This window comes from Meleagris gallopavo, chromosome 10 (genome assembly GCF_000146605.3).
Source record: "Meleagris gallopavo isolate NT-WF06-2002-E0010 breed Aviagen turkey brand Nicholas breeding stock chromosome 10, Turkey_5.1, whole genome shotgun sequence".
Classification (NCBI taxonomy): Eukaryota; Metazoa; Chordata; class Aves; order Galliformes; family Phasianidae; genus Meleagris; species Meleagris gallopavo.
The window spans coordinates 14534392-14552003 of NC_015020.2; the positions used below are offsets into that span (position 1 = coordinate 14534392).

General features: G+C 38.0%; 1 protein-coding gene across 1 annotated transcript in view; it reads right to left on the bottom strand.

The window, feature by feature from the left end:
• Positions 1-8402, bottom strand: part of PKN2 (protein kinase N2) — a 37273-nt gene extending 28871 nt beyond the window's left edge. The window contains exons 1-2 of the mRNA XM_019618652.2: positions 8385-8402; positions 1542-1842 (exon numbers count right to left, since the gene is read on the bottom strand). Of these exons, the coding sequence (XP_019474197.1) occupies positions 1542-1773 (232 nt within the window). The 5' untranslated portion in view covers positions 1774-1842; positions 8385-8402. The remainder of the gene's footprint in view (positions 1-1541; positions 1843-8384) is intronic.
• Between the last annotated feature and the right edge of the window lie 9210 nt (positions 8403-17612).

Sequence of the window (17612 nt, forward strand, 5' to 3'; positions counted from 1 at the left end):
ATGAAAGTTAAAAACGTAGTATTAAGGTATTAAGGGGCTTAGCATGCATCCAAAGCAGTTAGAAGCACATAAGATTATCAACTTTGATCTTCTACTCCTTAAGCCTTTCATGAAGTCTCTGGTGTAGAATAAAGGGCAGAATGAGCCTGGCTGCTATCCATTATTCACAAAAGCAATGGGCACTGCTGGCATTTTCAGAAACTTACCAAGGACCTGAACAGCATTAGTTAATTATTTATTTGCACCCAAAGATCTAAATCTCTCTAGAACTACTAAGCGCTTTCTAAAGGTCTGTTGTATTTCCTGAGATGTGCACAGACACAAGGACAACACTGCTGATTAGCTCCTTCTGACAGTTTTAAAATGCTGCCCTGGAAGGGGGCACTCCTTTTGTACATTTTGTGTCATCTGCTTTTCAGGTTCCACTATTAGATTCATTTCTCACATCTATGTCTACAAAGATTTTTATATTTGGTCTCTAGAGAATTTGCATCTAATTTTCTTTCTCTTCCCTTCTGCTTGTTCCTTTAAAGGCCCCTCTACCCTCAACACTGAAGAGGAATTTCATAAACCTCAGCCAGTATGAAACAGAACACTTCATCCCTACTACAAAACCCAACAGCCATCTCTGAAGCATACATTATTGTATGTGTTCTCATTTCATGCTGCAGCAACTATTTTGCTTCACTAGTTCCTCTTCCCCCCCCATAACTGTTCTCTCAAACCTCAAAAGCAACAAATGCAGAACACATTGTGTAAGTGTACCATAGACACTGCAACATTTTCCTAGCATGTTACAGGGCCAGATACTATGCATTCCTGATATCACTTACCAGTATTTTCCTGAATTCTCACCCTAACCGACCTTTCTAGAAAATGAAGGATGATGCGGTCTTTTTATTCTACTGCCCAAGCTTCTTAAGGCTTGGCACTCACTTTATAAACACCTTCAGTGGCATGTGTGCATTTATTTTAACTTTTTGCTAGAAAGAGTCCATGTAATGTGAAATCAGCAGGCTGGCAGCACCTCCTAAGTCATTCCATAAAGCTGAAAAAGGACTGTTCGCTTTCACAATATTCCATCTTAAAATACCAAGCCTGATATTTTTATAAAGTAATATCAACTCACCACCAAGCCACAGAAAATACTAATTAAAACAATTTCAATATATCTGAAAAAGGGCAACTTCACTGTGGATATCTCATACTGAAAATTGCTCCTATATAATAAAAAGCCACTAGATGATACTACTGTGACTGAGAAAATATATGAATATGGTAATAACTGAAAGTGAAGAATCAACACTGATTACATTCATCTTCACACATCAACAAATAGTCCGTACTCCTCCCCAGAAAACGATTTTCAACTCAGAGGGACTGGACATTTATTTCTGAGTCAGAACTAACAAGCATACACAGGTAACCAACTTTCCATCTACAGGCTTGCTCATTTCCAGAGCAGTTTTTTCCCAATTGAAACAGGCAATAGCTTATGTAAACTAACAAAAGTAAACTGCCATCATTATAACGTACAGTACCTGTAACATCTTCTGGATCCGTTACAACAATGTGTGCGTTTAGCTCCTGTAACTTATGATGCAAATCTTCCAACTTCTTATTTGACTTTTTCAAAATGTTGTCCACATACGCCAAGTTCTTTTTATCTGTTGTGACCTTCCTGAGGTTCTCAGCTCCCTCCTTGATTTTAAGTTCCTTTCTTATTTCCCGTTTGATTTGGTCCTTTATTTCATCCAGCTTCTGCTGTACCATTGTATCTGAAAAGTCCAACTTTTGGCCAGTGCTCAGGTTCTCAGAGACCAGAAGACTCTTGGCGTCCCCCTGAAAAGAAAAACATCGATGTAACTACCAGAGAACATGGTTTCTTGACAACATATGCTGCAAATTGCAGTGACTGGGCTTTTGGCTTTTGTATGTTAAATACTTACTTTTTAAGACCATGTACTAACTTACATGCTGCCCTAAAGCAACAATCTCACAAGACATTACATGTTAACAGGGGTTACATTTTACAGGAGGTTAATTTTAAATTTATTGACATTTTTACTGTGCCTATTTTTATCAGCAACAGATTTAAATACTTCTGGATTTGTCATGGCTGCCTGCCTAGCATTTATATGCCTCAGAGCTAATGACCCACATTTATAATTTTCTAGATTTGTGTGTTTTAATAGACCAAATGAAAACAGGAAATAAGACTAAATTCTAACAATTACTAACTCTCATTAACTTCTATACTATTAACTTCATTAGAAATAAAAGTAAAAAAAAAAAAACCCAAAAAACAACCAAAAAACCTTCATGATGCTTTCCTCATCATGTTAACAGAACTGTCGAGATATTTGGGTAGGCAGGGAGCAATATGAAGGGATGATCAAAAATCTTAACATTTTGACTCTAAATTGGTTGTCATTCTTATTTGGTAATGCAAAAAACAACTTTTGGGAAGGAGTTCAGAAAGAACAGCATCAGGCTAATAAATCTTAATGAGCTCCCAGAACACAAAATCTCTAGATATACTCTGCATCTACTTCACTGACTCACACTTCAGACACAAAAACCCCTTTCTTCAAAATGAATAACTGAAATAAAAGTTAACATGCTGAATTTGTATCAACACATGAACATCTTCAGTCACTTCACGATATGATACATTAATTAACAAAAAATAAAACAAGGGGGAAAGCTCTGAGGTTGTAGTTCCATGATCAGCAGGAGTAAGGAATCCTCTAGAGTTCTGTGTTAGTTACTTTTGGAGAGATGAGGATCAGGAGTTTCTGCCTGGGCCATGCATATCAACAGATAATGCTAGTCAAAATATTTAAATCTGTACAGACTCCCCTAACGATAAGAAAGATCCAATCTCCCAGTTTTTAAGGATGGTTTAAAAGCTTTACTAACTCATCTTTAGACACTTGCTATTAAAACTTCTATCACTTTTAATATGAAGAGGTAGCAATTGAAAGATTCTTAGCTATTAAAAGTAGTTAGAATAATCACTTAGCCACAAGATTTGGCTGTTTGTGAAAGAGACAGCAAACAAACAAGTCAGAAATGACAAACTCAGTGAGTCATGCAAGGGGAAAAAACTATGCAGATTTATATTTAAAAGGCACTTGTCATTCCTGCAAGTGCATTTCTGTTAGTGCAGATTAAAATAAATTATTTATTATGCATATGTAGAGAGGCTATTAATAGTTGTACTGGGAGATCCATGACATTGCTTCCATATATAGGCATATAAAAAGAATCAACATTTTTTTCCTTACAAATGATCAATAGTGATGAGCAAACAACCAGTCCAAAGCTTCAGAGCCAGCAAGGAGGAAACCAACGATCACATGCTGAGTGGTTTCGGTTGTTTCTCAACACGAACTGAATCTAAATTCATACAGCAACTGTATGTTATTTTGCTCGTGTTTAAGTAATGAGTGTACCCAAATTAGATTCGTATCTCTGATCTCCCTGTTTGCTTTAACAGATAAAAATGTAGGGATTAGCACACTATGATCTAGCCTTTAAAAACAAAGATCAAAACAGTGTTTGTAAATATGTACAAAAAGTGTATTTTTAAGTCATGACAATTTGTAGTCACTCTGCAAGAATTCTAGGAATAAACATGTCATCTTACCTCCTTCAAAGCATGATATTTCACTTTTTCAAGTTTGCAGGAGGAAAAGTAGATGTAAAACAAAATAAATCTCTTTTTTTTCATACTAGCACCTAAAGTATGCTAAGAATATGCCAAGAGCGTACACTTCTTAAACAGAACAATGTAATTAGAATATAAATAATTCAGAAATATTCTAGACTAGGGTTTCCTGAAGAGACTTCAGTCAGTCATTTATCTATTGAACAATACGATATTTTGTTACAGGGGAGTTTTTCATCCCTTCACTAGCCCAGCATCTCAGCTGTTCAAGGGTGTTGTGTTCTTCAATGAACAGGTTTCTGGAGCCCTCTCATGATCATTAGTGATTTGCATTTCAGACTCCAGTAATGAAGGTCAAGTTCTCAGAACAGTCTCAGCACAACTCCTAGAGTTGGAGTTTCAGGATACAGTCTTTCTTTAAGCTGCTTCTAAGACATCAACAGTGTGGATGCTACCACTGGTAGCTGGTTACATTGCCTATGCATTTCAGTGTTGTTACAAAATAGCTATTTTATAAATATTAAGTACTTATTAAGTACTTATACACATAAATATAATATTGCTTATTTATATACACTTATATACAGACAAGACCACCAAATGGCTACCAATGCGTCAGGATGCAGCATTTCATGCAAAGTTCACAAAACCTGCTATGCTAGAACTGAGCAGAAACTTTTAAGAGCTAATACAAGAAACCCCAAACAAACCCACAGGCATTACTCTGTCTCTTGTCATCCAGAGTTAATGCCACTTACAAACAAAAAGTGTCATGTCACCTGGCTATCTACACATCTCGTGTGGCACAAAGGTCACTGTGAAACAAACAATTTTCAAAGGAGGAAAGCATGAACCCAGAGACACTGAAGACTGCTGTGAAAATAGAGCAGGAGGGTGTTCTGCAAAGGAAGCTGCTCTGCTTGTGCACTGACATGTTTTACTGCTGAGACACAAGGATGGCTGGAGACAGGACCCCGTCTCAGACAGATGAGCAGCCTCAGTGGTACTCTGCTTCAAAACAGAGACAACAGACACCACTGGACACAACTTCTAACACTTGAGTAAGAGGGTTAAGGTTTTTTAAGAAAGGCACCTCCCCAAGTCCAAACCGTTTTAAACTGAGAAATGATTTAAAACACAGCATGTTCAAGCTTTTTTGATGGTACTTGATTTAAGATATCACAAAAACTTCTTGTTAGAACTAAATATTCTTTCAAAAATATTCTCTTATGTGTTGCTTATGTTTTGATGTCTGTCCCTCCAACACACCAGAGTGCCCAGGACCCACCTCTCTGCACAGACAGCAACTACCTGCTGCTAGGCTGTAAGAAAGGCAATTTCAGGCAGTGATGAATACTTCTTTGCAGTGGGAAAATGCACGTTTGTTTGCCAGACTGGAGATTTCGGAAACATTTCAGCATGTAATGAAACAAACTACGTTTAATGCAATTAATCATCAAGGACCACAAATTAGGTAATACTGCAGAGAGAGAGAACCACATATATGTGTCCTACTGCTATAGCCTAGTGACTCAGCCTCACTTTGACTGTGGGCTCAAAGGTTATCTATTTGCACAGATGAACTCAAGATCCTAGCTTTCAATTTCTATATGCCTGGGAAAAATTTTAAGTACACACGCTGAAAATTTTGGGTAGTGGGCTGAGCCTGTCCTTTAGTAATAGAGTCAGAAGAGATTATTGTGACGATGAATATATCAGAGAATCTGCTTCAGTTGTATAGACAGAATGACTTCCAATTTAAACGAGATCCTCAAATTGCCACCTTTTAGAAGAAAAAGATAAGGTTAAAATCCTGGGCATTAATAACTGCCAAAGACTTGCTTCTAGCAGCACAGTACAGCTACACTGGTTCATCCACTGGATTCATCTTAGAGAATACTGGATAAGAATGCAGGTTGCTGAATTCTGCTAGGAATTCTTAAAGAAATGTAAGCAGAGTCTTAAACAACAGCATGCTTAGCACCTACTACTGAGTAGTTAGGCACAATATCATTTATGTTTCACAGTGCCTTGCAATCAACCTGCCCTCAAGGAAAAAAAAGACTATACAAAAACTCACTGTAGAACTACATACATTTTTCCTACATGTTCATTTTTATATGCACTTTAATTGTGGAAACCATTTTATGTCTAGTACAGTTTGCTGAAACGTAAGAAAACCTGTTTGACAAGTATAGCCAAAAATGTTTGGCTGTTTATACTTGTATATAATACAGTTACCATAATACAGAAAGACAAAATGTCCATTTTTAATTTCTTTTTGAGGAGCAGGAAATGCAGATTTGGGACTACTAGGCCTATTATTATAGTCTTCTGTATTATGTTTTAAGGGATAAAATAAAGTTGTTCTTCTGAACTAACTGCTGAGGTCCCAGAAGCCTGATATAGCAATTCCTGAAACTAAAGCAGTCTTTGATTTTAAGAACAATGTTAATCAATTGCTGACTTTCCTTCCCCCCCTCCCCAAAGTCATTCATAAAACCAGCTGTGACAGTCTGGCCTGGAACTACTGTTTCCTCCTGCCCAAAAGGAAATACGATTGTGTTCTCAGCACTTACCCAATGTCAAGAACAAAAAAACCTTGAAGGCTTAATAGATCTTGGCATCAGTTTGCTATGCTAACACATTACAAACAAGGATTTAAACTTAATCCAAGTCACAGCTCTCTTCTTTGTAGCAAGAGGCTGCTTAAGGTACAAATAACTCTGGTGCATTGCATTATACATGGATAAATTCAAGTAAGACGCTCATTAAATGGGGTTCAGTTCCTGTGTGCATACAGCGAGCGCCTGGCTGCACCAACAAGAGGTACAGTAAGTGCAAAGAAGTGCTCCTTAAAACAGGGATGGCCAACATGCACACTGTGCCCTGCGAGAACACTGCACTGGGAGGACTGAAAACAACTACTGGTGCCCAGAAGGTAGCACAGAGCTACCTTCTGAAGTGGTATCTTTTCTTTCCCTTCTGCCTTAAAAGAACCTTCTACAACTAAAGCAAAATTAAACATTCAGTGATTGGCTGTGTAGGGTTCCTCATTCCCACCTAGGCTTGCAGCCAACAACAGTCCCTGATTAGGCCAAAGGTTACTAACCCAAGAAGTTCATTACTGATGTTGCAGGACAGAACCAGAACTGTGGCAGTGCTGTGCACTAACTGTAGCAAGTCACATAGAGGATAGAGCTTGCTTTTCATGGAAGGGAAAGAAAATGTTTTAAGAAATGTTGCCTTCAGCTGCTTCTCACCATAGCAGCTCCTGATGTGTTAAGCAAGGAGAAGGACCTCCAAAAAGACTTGTAAGAAATAGGACATAAAAAGAAAATCCCCACCATTGCCTCTCTTATGACAGTGAGGACTTGAGGAAGGCTCCAGCACAGCACAAGCAAGCACTTGGATCTGAGTTCAGGAGATGGCCGTGCTAAGAACAATCACTGCATATGGGCACTTCAGCTGTTCCCCAATTTCTACAACTAACTTGCAGCTCCTACTCCCAACCAACAAACTGCAGCAGAATCCAGCACATCACAAACAAACTTGACCCGCTTACATTTGGAAGAGACAGCACAAACTTCCCATACAATGAATACAGCCTGCTGTCACAACTTGTACTACACGTGACCAGGAAGAAGACCAGGATATGAAACTGAGCCTGCAGTAATGTCATTTCTCCATTCTTTTATGAGACCTTGCTGTACTGGTTATAATTCAGCTTCTTAATTTTATGTGCGTGTGAAACACTGATGGGATCAGTGGTGTTACTGTAACTGAGTCAGTGTAACAAGACAAAGAAGCAGAACAAATACTTAGAAGAAAACTCCATTTAAAATAATATGGTTTCAACCAGACTACAGGCAGTAGTAGTTCTTTTAAATTCCAAAGCACAAACCAGTTCTTTCAATATAAAGCAAAAATGACTTACAGAATGGTTAATTATTTTTCATTGTAAACTGCTAGTAAAAAATAAGCATTGAGAGTTTAGTGGGTTCTTTTAAACCATTTTCAGATAAGCATGGAGTTACTGTTATCATCATGAGAACATCTGTAATTTTCTATATCATAGAAATACAAGAACAACTTCATATTGATAGCCTAAAATTTATAGAATACATACAATATGCACTTCCAAAATAAAGGGTGTATTTTAATATTCTTGCCAAACAAACATTACAAATGGGTATGTGTGGTATCATTTCTTTCAGAAACTAACACACATTCTGAATAACTGTTAGAGATGAAAAAAGGTTTTGAGAGCAATTCTTATCACCAGGTTTGTCTAAGTTTGACTTGGTGAATTTCCCTGTCGTCAGATGAAGCTCAAGTTTGGTGCCAGCAGTTGTTTTACTGCTCTGAAGTCCTTGCAGATAAATACAAATTAATATGATTCAGAACTATTTGAGATAAAAATAAGTTCACGCAGATGTCGTATGGAGAATTTACCTCTAATGACATGCAATACAGAAGCCAGTAATCTGTCCAGAAACCATGACTGCTCTCCCTCTTCCCCAAATAAGCGGTAACTAATAAGGTATCTGTTGAAGCAGGCATTGAAGTAAACACCTAAGATAAAGCACTCCTGCTGCTTCAGAAAGTTAGTATAAATCTGTTTTACTTCGCTCCAATATAAACACTTATATTGATTCTTTATATGAAATACTTATCTGATTTTGTCTAACCAGAATAACATTACACTTACAGCTCAAGACGCTGGAGAAAACAGTCACCATCCAAGCTTCAGGATATGATATTTTATTCTGTGGAAGATGTTTTCAAAGGTAAAAAGGTCAGCAGGTAGACATAAGTCACAGCTGGTTGCCTTATGACTTGGGTAACTCCTCAAATACAATGTACATTGTTCAAAGGCTGTATAGTTTATTGGGCATGAATCTAAGAAAATATACTTACCATAATGCAGTTACCATTGCAACTATCCAATTTCAATGGCTGTAACGTCAACATTAAAATAAACATACATGTTTAAATTCCTACTTGAAGTTTTAATTGCTAAGGAGAAATATCACAACAGCACCGTCTAAAACCCAAAGAATCCAAACCTACGTTATTGGCACTTAGTGACAAGCAGGTCCACTCACATTTGTGAAGTGGTTTTCCTGCATTATGGTAAGTGAATTATAAAATAGCTGCTATTATTTAATTAAAATGTATTATTATCTGCCTCATAATTCACAGATTGTCCACTCTGCCCATCCACAAATTACAGTATCAGCTATTACCACAATTGGTAAGCTGTGGTTCCTGAAATGTTACATATTCCCAGTAAACTGTAGGAGAAGGATGTTATAAACCCTTACATTAAAAATAAGTCAGTGCAATTTGGAACTTCTCAGTACTGTTCATGCAGGTTAGAAAATGCAAGTCACTGAAAGGATGTAAAAGGAATCCTCAGCCAGGAAACAGGAATTTCGTGGTAATATACAAAGGTCAGGACAATGGTAAAAAAACAAACACGCACAAACAGACAACCAAACCAATAATTTATTTCACTCAAAAAGCACAACAAAACACTCCATGTATCAAAATCCTTACTTCTGGGATGGATAATTATGCCTGGAAAAAGATCCCTCTGTTTCTGGCAACTTCAGCTCTGAGCACAGACAACCGCTGCGTTACTCCATTTAACTTCATTATATTTTAGCAGAGCTATTTTTAGCCATTACAAAACTAATGGAAGAGCTGAGAGTCTACATTCCACTCTAATTGAGCCATCATGTTTAGCAGCCAACTATTTTGTACATTATAAATGCAGCAATACATATCAGAGATAATACTAACATCTGTTTTATGAGGCAAAAGGCCAAGTGGCCAAATACTTGATCCTGGTAAAGGAACCAGATTTTTTGTTGCTTTCTAGGACCGTTTCATAGTGCTCTCACCACAGCTTGCGAGTTCCTTCGTTGGTAGATGAATTGAAAAGGTTTTTTTTTTCTTAAAACAGGAAAGGGATGTATGCTTGTATTTATACAAAGGAACCGCCTTTATACTCCAGAATTGAGAACTCTTTCACAGTAGTTTGGGTTGCTATATCTGAAGTTAGTCAGGAAGTGTTCGCACTGTCCACTCCAAGCAGCTGAGAAAGTTGCTCTTGTTTTAAACTCCAGCAGTAAAAGGAAGATGGAAGAGCCTCCCTCCTTATCTTTACGGTGGCCAGTGGGAAAAAGAGAAAAAAAAATCACTTTTCCTCACTTCTCAGTATCAGGGTAAGCACTGCCACACCCAGAATTCCATCTGCAGAGATTCAGGCATCTCATTCCATGCCTTTCCAGTAGAAGTTTATGGATGGACACTCAGCTATTTATAGAAGCATTACTTCACATCCCCATTTGTTTAAGACTTCTACAGAGCATCACTGATGTACGCTGTGATACATTTGAATAGTTTCTGTAATCCTTTCTTTCTCTGACCTTTGAAACAGGGTATGAAAGTTCCCACTAGCTCCTAATGTCCATTTTCTACTTAAGAATTCTCTGGGTATTACAGAAGTCACAAACAATGCGAAGCCTGTCTTAACCTACAAACACAAGCAAGAAGAAAATTTTCTGACAGCTGCTTCATGTGCAAGAGCAATGAGAAAGAGGCAGGTGATTTCACTTGCTGATTATGTGGACTACAGAAAGTCTTAATACGTTCACATTTCAAAATACAAATCTGCTTAAGGTTTTTGTTTTTTAAGCTTTCTGCATTTTCTGTAGTTTTTAGGAGCCCTGATCCGCTACTGACCTACAGCACAATAATCCAAATCATCTCCCAGGCAAGCTGTTCTCCATTTCACATACACCCTTGTGTAGGACTCTTCCATCTAGCTGTTATCAGCCCAGTCTCAATAGCAGCTAAAATGAAAACAGGAAGCATTAGTTTCCAAATAACTAATGCACCTCTAACCAAATAGTTTCAAGGCAGCATAAACCAGCAACTTTTATATGCATCATTGCATATGTGTGCCTATAAAAAAAATCTTACTGAATATGCTACAAAACTAAGTCTATAGAATAATGGCAAAAAAGGATTCACCTTATAAATGTACTGGGAACTACGCGTTGTTTCTTACACTGGGAAGTATTCAGAAAGCCCACAACAAGGCATACTTGATGGTGATTTCAATGCCTTTCCTTTTTCAGACTGTATGATATTCTACATAGGTATTATACGCTTTCAAGCATCAATCATATTTGAGTCTCCAGTCATGTGATATTTAACCTATTTTCAATCTAAACTCATCCCCTTTTTTGTATTAAAGCCCCACTCCATTTTACAGTGCATATCTACATAGTAGTGTTCATACATCTTTAAAATTAAAATAAAATAAAATAAAATTGTTCTAAGAATATTTCAGCACAACAGATTTTGGTGCGCTCGTAACTTTTGAAGACATTTTTCATCAAGTCTCAAAGTTTTCTGCTCCATTCCAGTTCAGAAGCATTTTAGTGAGCAGCCTGAGAGCACACTCAGCAATCCAAACAGTAGCCTGTAAACTTTATTAAACAGTGGTGGAATATTCTGCTTACTAATTACCAAGAGCTACAAAAATATACTGAAGGTATGACATTCAGCAATACCTTCACAAAGAAGTCCTTCAAGCTAAAGAAAAATTGCTACAGTCAGAAGCTATTTTGGTTTGGAGTTTAACCTGTTGTATTCCCACGAGTATCTGCTTTGTGTTTCTCTGTAACGAGCTATCTAATCTAAACCACATTGTCTTTAGCAGATAAAAATACACAAACTAACTTTCAACTGAAAAAGCAGCAGGAGCATGACTTCTACTTGATCATAAAGAGCAGCACGTTCTGACTCAATACATGGCTTTAGGAGGTTGTATTTTCCAGCTGCATTTGAAAGAGAAGGGTGAGCATGGCCACTGAGGCTCCCTCAAGCATTCCAATAAAGATGTCAAGATGCTAAGTCACAAGAGGAAAATAAAAATCGGTCCCAATAATAACAAAATTAAAACTACACAAGAACAAATTTTGGATTCAGTCTGTATGTATCTTCCAAAATAAGATACTGTGCTTAGCTCAGGCTAGCATCCTTTCAGCTATACACTTCTCTAACCTCTCTGAGAATTACAGGTTTCTTCCCTACATTTCCCACTGTTTAACCTTAAGAGGGGGTAAGAAACTGGCATTATAAAAGTATTCTGGGGTACAGTCAGTGCTTCTGCCCAGTCACAGGTTCTCCCCATTTTCTGAGCAGCACCACAGCAGTCCCCTTCCCCTTCTGCCAGCCATAAGGGAGGAAGAAGAATCGTTCCCATATATGCTACTGAAATGCTTACTGCTGCTGTAAACCCAATTTGCAGAAACTCCTAGTAGATGTATTAGACTGTGTATGAAGATTCAAGTATATTCATTGCAATACAAACACATTTAACTACTTTGGGATAGTAAACAGCTTAATTTTTAACAATGGAAAATTTCATCAAAGTAATCAGAACATTTAACATTTTCAATACCTATAACTAGCAAAGAACAAGACAAAAAATAGCGATGGAAGTCTGCAGATAATACTTTGTGCTGGATGGAAATGCAAAAGAAAATAGCTCAGAATACGCATGTGAATAACTTAATTCAGAATGCAGATGCCAGTAGATCAGTTTAAAGTGTGCTTACTTGAACAGCTGCACGAAGTTGAAATTGTCAGTAAATTAATTCAGGTAAACATAATGAACAGGAAGGCAGACAAGTGCTGAAAAAAATATCATATTACTTTTAGGTCCATAAACATTATCTGTTACAGAAAGGAAAGAGTTACAAAACTATGAGACCACTTACAGAACTCGTCTCTCCCTTGTCTTCCTTCCATACCCAAGGTCATCTGGTTCAAGAATTAAATGAGAGTTAAAGAAACCAATTCCCACAAGTGTGGCAGCTGCTGCCCTGACCATGTCACTCAGCTACTCCTATCAAGAAGAAACACTTCAAAAGAACGTTTTAATATTAGTGCTGGCTGCTAACCTGAGAAGCAGAAGATGATACTGCACAATACCCTACAGCAGATCAGCACTCCTTGTCCTTCTGCACCTAAGAAACTTAGAACTGATTATTTTTCTGGCAGCTGACAAATATTTAGTTTGACTCAGGCTAACTGGTATGAGTAAGGAAGTAGAGAACAAGAGTTAAAAAAAACCAATGCTGAAGTAAAGTATTTTGAAACTTAAACCAGACACCCTTTAAGCGAGTTTCATATTTCCAGCTCTTCAGGAGAGGAGAGACTTAAGAAACAAATGCTAGCAACTTAAAAAAAAAATCATTAAATAATAAGTTAAGTTTCAAGAACAGAATTTAAACTAAGGATCCTAAGGATCTCTAATTATACAGATATGCTAATTTGCAAATGATAACTTGTAACACACAGTTATTCTCAGCCTCGAACACCAGCTCCAGATGAGCTTATTTATAAGCAATAAACAAGCTCAAATATTGAAGAAAACACGCTTCCATTAAAGGAGATTGCTGAGTCCTAAATGGGCAGCAGTTCAAGAATGCTACACTAGTAGTCAGGCATGTACGATTTACAGTACTTTTACTTTTCTACTGCTGCCACTAAGTTTAGAACATGCCCTACACAAAAAAGCCTTGCTGATATTCAAGTGTTTTGTAGATCCACAGAACAGTTATTTTGGTACTTTCAATACAAGCCTTTGACACCTCACTTTCAGTGTGACTCGTCTCCTGTAACCTTTTGCTAGAATCTCGTTACTGTATTCCTTTTCCCAGTGCCATTAAGCCCACATAGTTACTGAAGTTCTCCAAAGAGCTGTCAGCAGGAGCATTGTCACAAACGATGATGTACTTTTGTTTTTAAGAAAAACTGACACTTCTTTGTCATCATCTCCCTTTAAATGTTAGCCTACACAGTTTGAGAAGTAGGGAAGAAATAATCCTGTCATGTCACATACAGTTGTATCTATATGAGGAACATTCTAAAATGCATTCCACTTAATTGCTTTGCAAAGTCTTCCACATAAATAAACACTTGAAGCAGAAAAGCAATGGACGGTTTTACACACTGTGCCTGTAAAAAAATGACAGGCTACACAGTCAGTTCACATTTCTCTTAAATTCTCAAGACACGTTTTGGAGGTCTTTAGATTTATGTTACTTAAAAATCCAAGTGAGAAGATAATATGCATCACAGTGATGGAAGAGGAATTTCAGTCACACCTCCAATAATATGACAAACAGTTTGAGTCATAAATCTATCACAATGGGGCTATGGTTCTCCTACTGTGACACAGAAATAAGAAAGGTAGGCAGAAGAATAGAAGTATTTTTTTTCCATTTAACTGTGAGCTGGCAGAAAGGTCCTTGCCTAGAAAAACAGATGAGCCAGTTGGCAGCAGAAGTACTTTGGAGCACCTAGAATCACCCAAACCCCTCTTTTTGCTTATTCTGAAGATAATGCTCACCCCCACAGCACAAATTTGAAAATAATGTCCATAATCCTAATGGCACAGCTGGGTTATGATGAAAAACACACCCACAGTCTATCAGTGTGCACTGAGAAGAGGAAAAGGAAAAAGAAATAGTAATTTTGAGAACACTTAATTACATTGCTACCTTTAATTTGTTCTTTGTGCACAATATTTTCAGGCCTTTCCTCCCCTAAATTTAGCTAAACCTCCACTGTACAGCATCGAAGTCCTCTAATTAGAGCTTTAATTGATGCTGACATGATCATTAAGAGCTATTCTGTTATTGCAAACCTTCATCTCATCTTTTTTCCCCATTAAATATTCAAATGGCTCGCAGTCATTGAACTATTCAATAACTGAAGCATACCAATACCTCACACACTTCATTTTCTTTATGGACAGTAATGTTATATTATTTGTGCAGTAAGTTTTTTTTCCCCCCCACTCTAAAATTTGATCCCATCTGTTTCAATTGAATACTTGCTTTTTTTCCTCTTACTCACTTAGAGAAATAACAAGACAACTGAATTTTTCAGAACTGCTCTTTTGCTCTGAGCTCACAAGAGCCCAAGCATGAACTTCTGAAGCCTAGTAAATAAAGTTGTGGTGGTATCCCCACATACATCTTGCACGCTGCTACAAAACCTTAATGCTGTTCTCAGTCTTTGTCATCAGAGTAAGTGTAACTACATCTTCCATCCACGCATAATGTCCACACCAATTCTATTTTCAAGGCTTTTGCAGACAAACAGGTTTTTACAGTCACATGCAGGATACCCTAAGACCTTCTGCTTGAAGAATGCAAAGCTAGAAAAGAATTGCCACAGACAGAGCATATTGCTTATTATCTGTATATTCATCTGCAGCACAATTGGACTCTCTTCACAGTCTCTAGCAAAACCCACACACACAGAGTAAATCTCAGGCCTGTAATCTGATGAACGTTTTACTACACAAGCCAGCATCACACGCACAAAAGCAGCCCTAAAGAACCAGCAGTCCTAGCCTCTCCTAACAGCTTGTTCCTACCCCAGACTATTCCCTGACGTACGCCAGTACAAACCTTTATATGGCCACATAGTGAGCTGGACTGTGAAACTGATCAGGCTGAAAACTAATTTAGGGGGGAAAAAAAACCAACAACAAACCACAACACAAAAAATCCCCACAAACATTCAAACAAAACTATCAACAAAATCTGCTCACAGTATAGCTGTTTGCGCAAGTGTAAAGCAACACAACATGGCAAGAACTGCTTTTAGCAGCAGCACCAGCTGAGGAAGTCTGACACGATTAATTCTGCATGTGCAAAACTTCCAGTTACAGTGTGCAGCGAGAACAATGAACAAGCAGAACTTTTCCATCCTAAATTTGTCACAGATCTGCCTGGTATCTTCGTCATCTACAACAACAGAACTAACTGAATATACCTTTCTACAGTTTTCAAATGTACAGAGTTGCTAAGTTTAAAGGCAAACTATAGCACCAGTGACACACTAAGCCCTAGAATTCTTTCATGCTTAATTAAGCAATGTGCGTTTAGGACTTAAAAACAAAATAAGAGGCAAAACAAAAGAAAAAAAAAACCAACAAACTTTTTTGCTGCCAACCACCAACTTCCCTCAAATGTAAAAAAGGAAAAAAAAAAGGAATTCTTGTAATATATACACAAATATTATAATAACAATATACACTACGGTGATCTTTATATATTCCAAATATTAATTTTTACAGGATATCAAAAAAGTCATCACAGTCTGAGAGCTGAGTAACATTCTCCATGTTGTATGCCCAGCACTAACTGAGAAAACACTCCTGTTGTTTACTGGTCTTATAATCCACATAAGAAGTTCCTCTCTGACCTGATCTGCTCCGAAGTATTTCTGTCACATCAGCAGAGCCCCATATCATCCATGTGATTTATCTCGGAACTTAATGGAAAGTTGTCCCCTAGCTCTTCTAAACTTTAGAAGAACCAGTGGCTTTGCTGAACGTAATTTCATTATCAAGTTATTGTGTTCTTCTGTTTAACAAGCTTCACTTAAAGTCAGAATCCTTTCACCATGTTGGAGGACTGCAAACATTTCGAAACCCTGAACAGAAACATCAGTTTGCTTCAGCACTGACTACTGCGCATAACACTACAGACATGAAGCAGACAATACAGGCTTTCAATTCAAGCTCCCTGATTTGTATTTATGTAGAGAACAAATCAGGAATTTAAAAACCAATGCATCCAGAGTAAGGAAAGTCAGGCTTATGGAAACCCACAAGAATTAGAGGCAGAAAAAACTAATTTACTTTGTCTGCATTAGTTTTATTGTGAAGAGGTAACAGAAGAAGCACCTCTTCCTAGGTGTTTTTCCCACCTAAAAACAAAGCAAAACAAAGAAACCCAAAAACATAACCCAGTTTTCTGGATTTGCTTAACAGGTTAGAGCAAGTCCTCTCTGGATCTGCCACACATTAACCTTTCTATACAGCAAACCTAACAAAAACAACTAAACCCCATCCAAACAGGAAAAAATCTGCATGTACTGATCTTCCATAGCCAAAGCCTTCCCAACAGTCACTGCTTATTTGGTACCTCTAGGTTATTTCTATTCACGATCAGCCTGGTCACCATTCTCCATCACCCATACTACATACTCGAACATCCCTCAGTCCTTGGAAGAGATTTTCTGCCAAACACCTCCAAAGCTACATCCTTCCAACACTCCTTTGAGCAATCCCTTGCTACAGCATGTCCCCAGACAAATGGCTGAGCTGCTCATCCCAGTGCTTTCTCTTCCTCCCTGCCTTTCCATCACTTATTTTGTCACATGCTTACTTGTGGCAGCTCTTACTTGTTCCGTGTTAAGCAAAGCCTAGTGCAAAACGATCCTGACCCAGAGCCACAATTTGTAGGTACTAGAGGAGCACAAGTAAGTGCCTGTAATGGTACAACAAAGGCCTTTAGCATAGACACAGTTGTCCTAGTGGAGCTACGTGTGCTAATATTCTTGTTTTCTCCCCCAGCTCCCTAGCAGAAGTAAAAAATTCCATCGCCAGGAGCATATTTTGCCATCATGGTTCAGTCACTCCAGGAGTGCTCAGCTCTGTACACCATTGTACAACAAACAGAACTGCAGCCAAAGCAGCCATATCTCTGACACACAGTATACCCACATCTGGATCTAGTATCAGTAAAAACAGAAGTTATGGCCATGTTCTTCAAAACCAGCAAATTACCATTACTGTGTTGCAGGAACAGATTGTTCACCCTATTTGCAAAGACAAATGCCTTGGCCTGAATATCCTGGTTTTAGACTCTTCTCTTACTGACAGTACAGCAGCAGAACAACTCCCAGCAGAGCTGATCCATTTGGCACAAGGTAACCGTTCACATTAGTGTCTGCTCCTCACAGAGCTCAGCCATACACCCCATGGCAGCTGCCAGAAGCTGTGCTGGCAGTCAGTAGAGGCCACAAAACTGCATTCGTCTGACACAGTCAC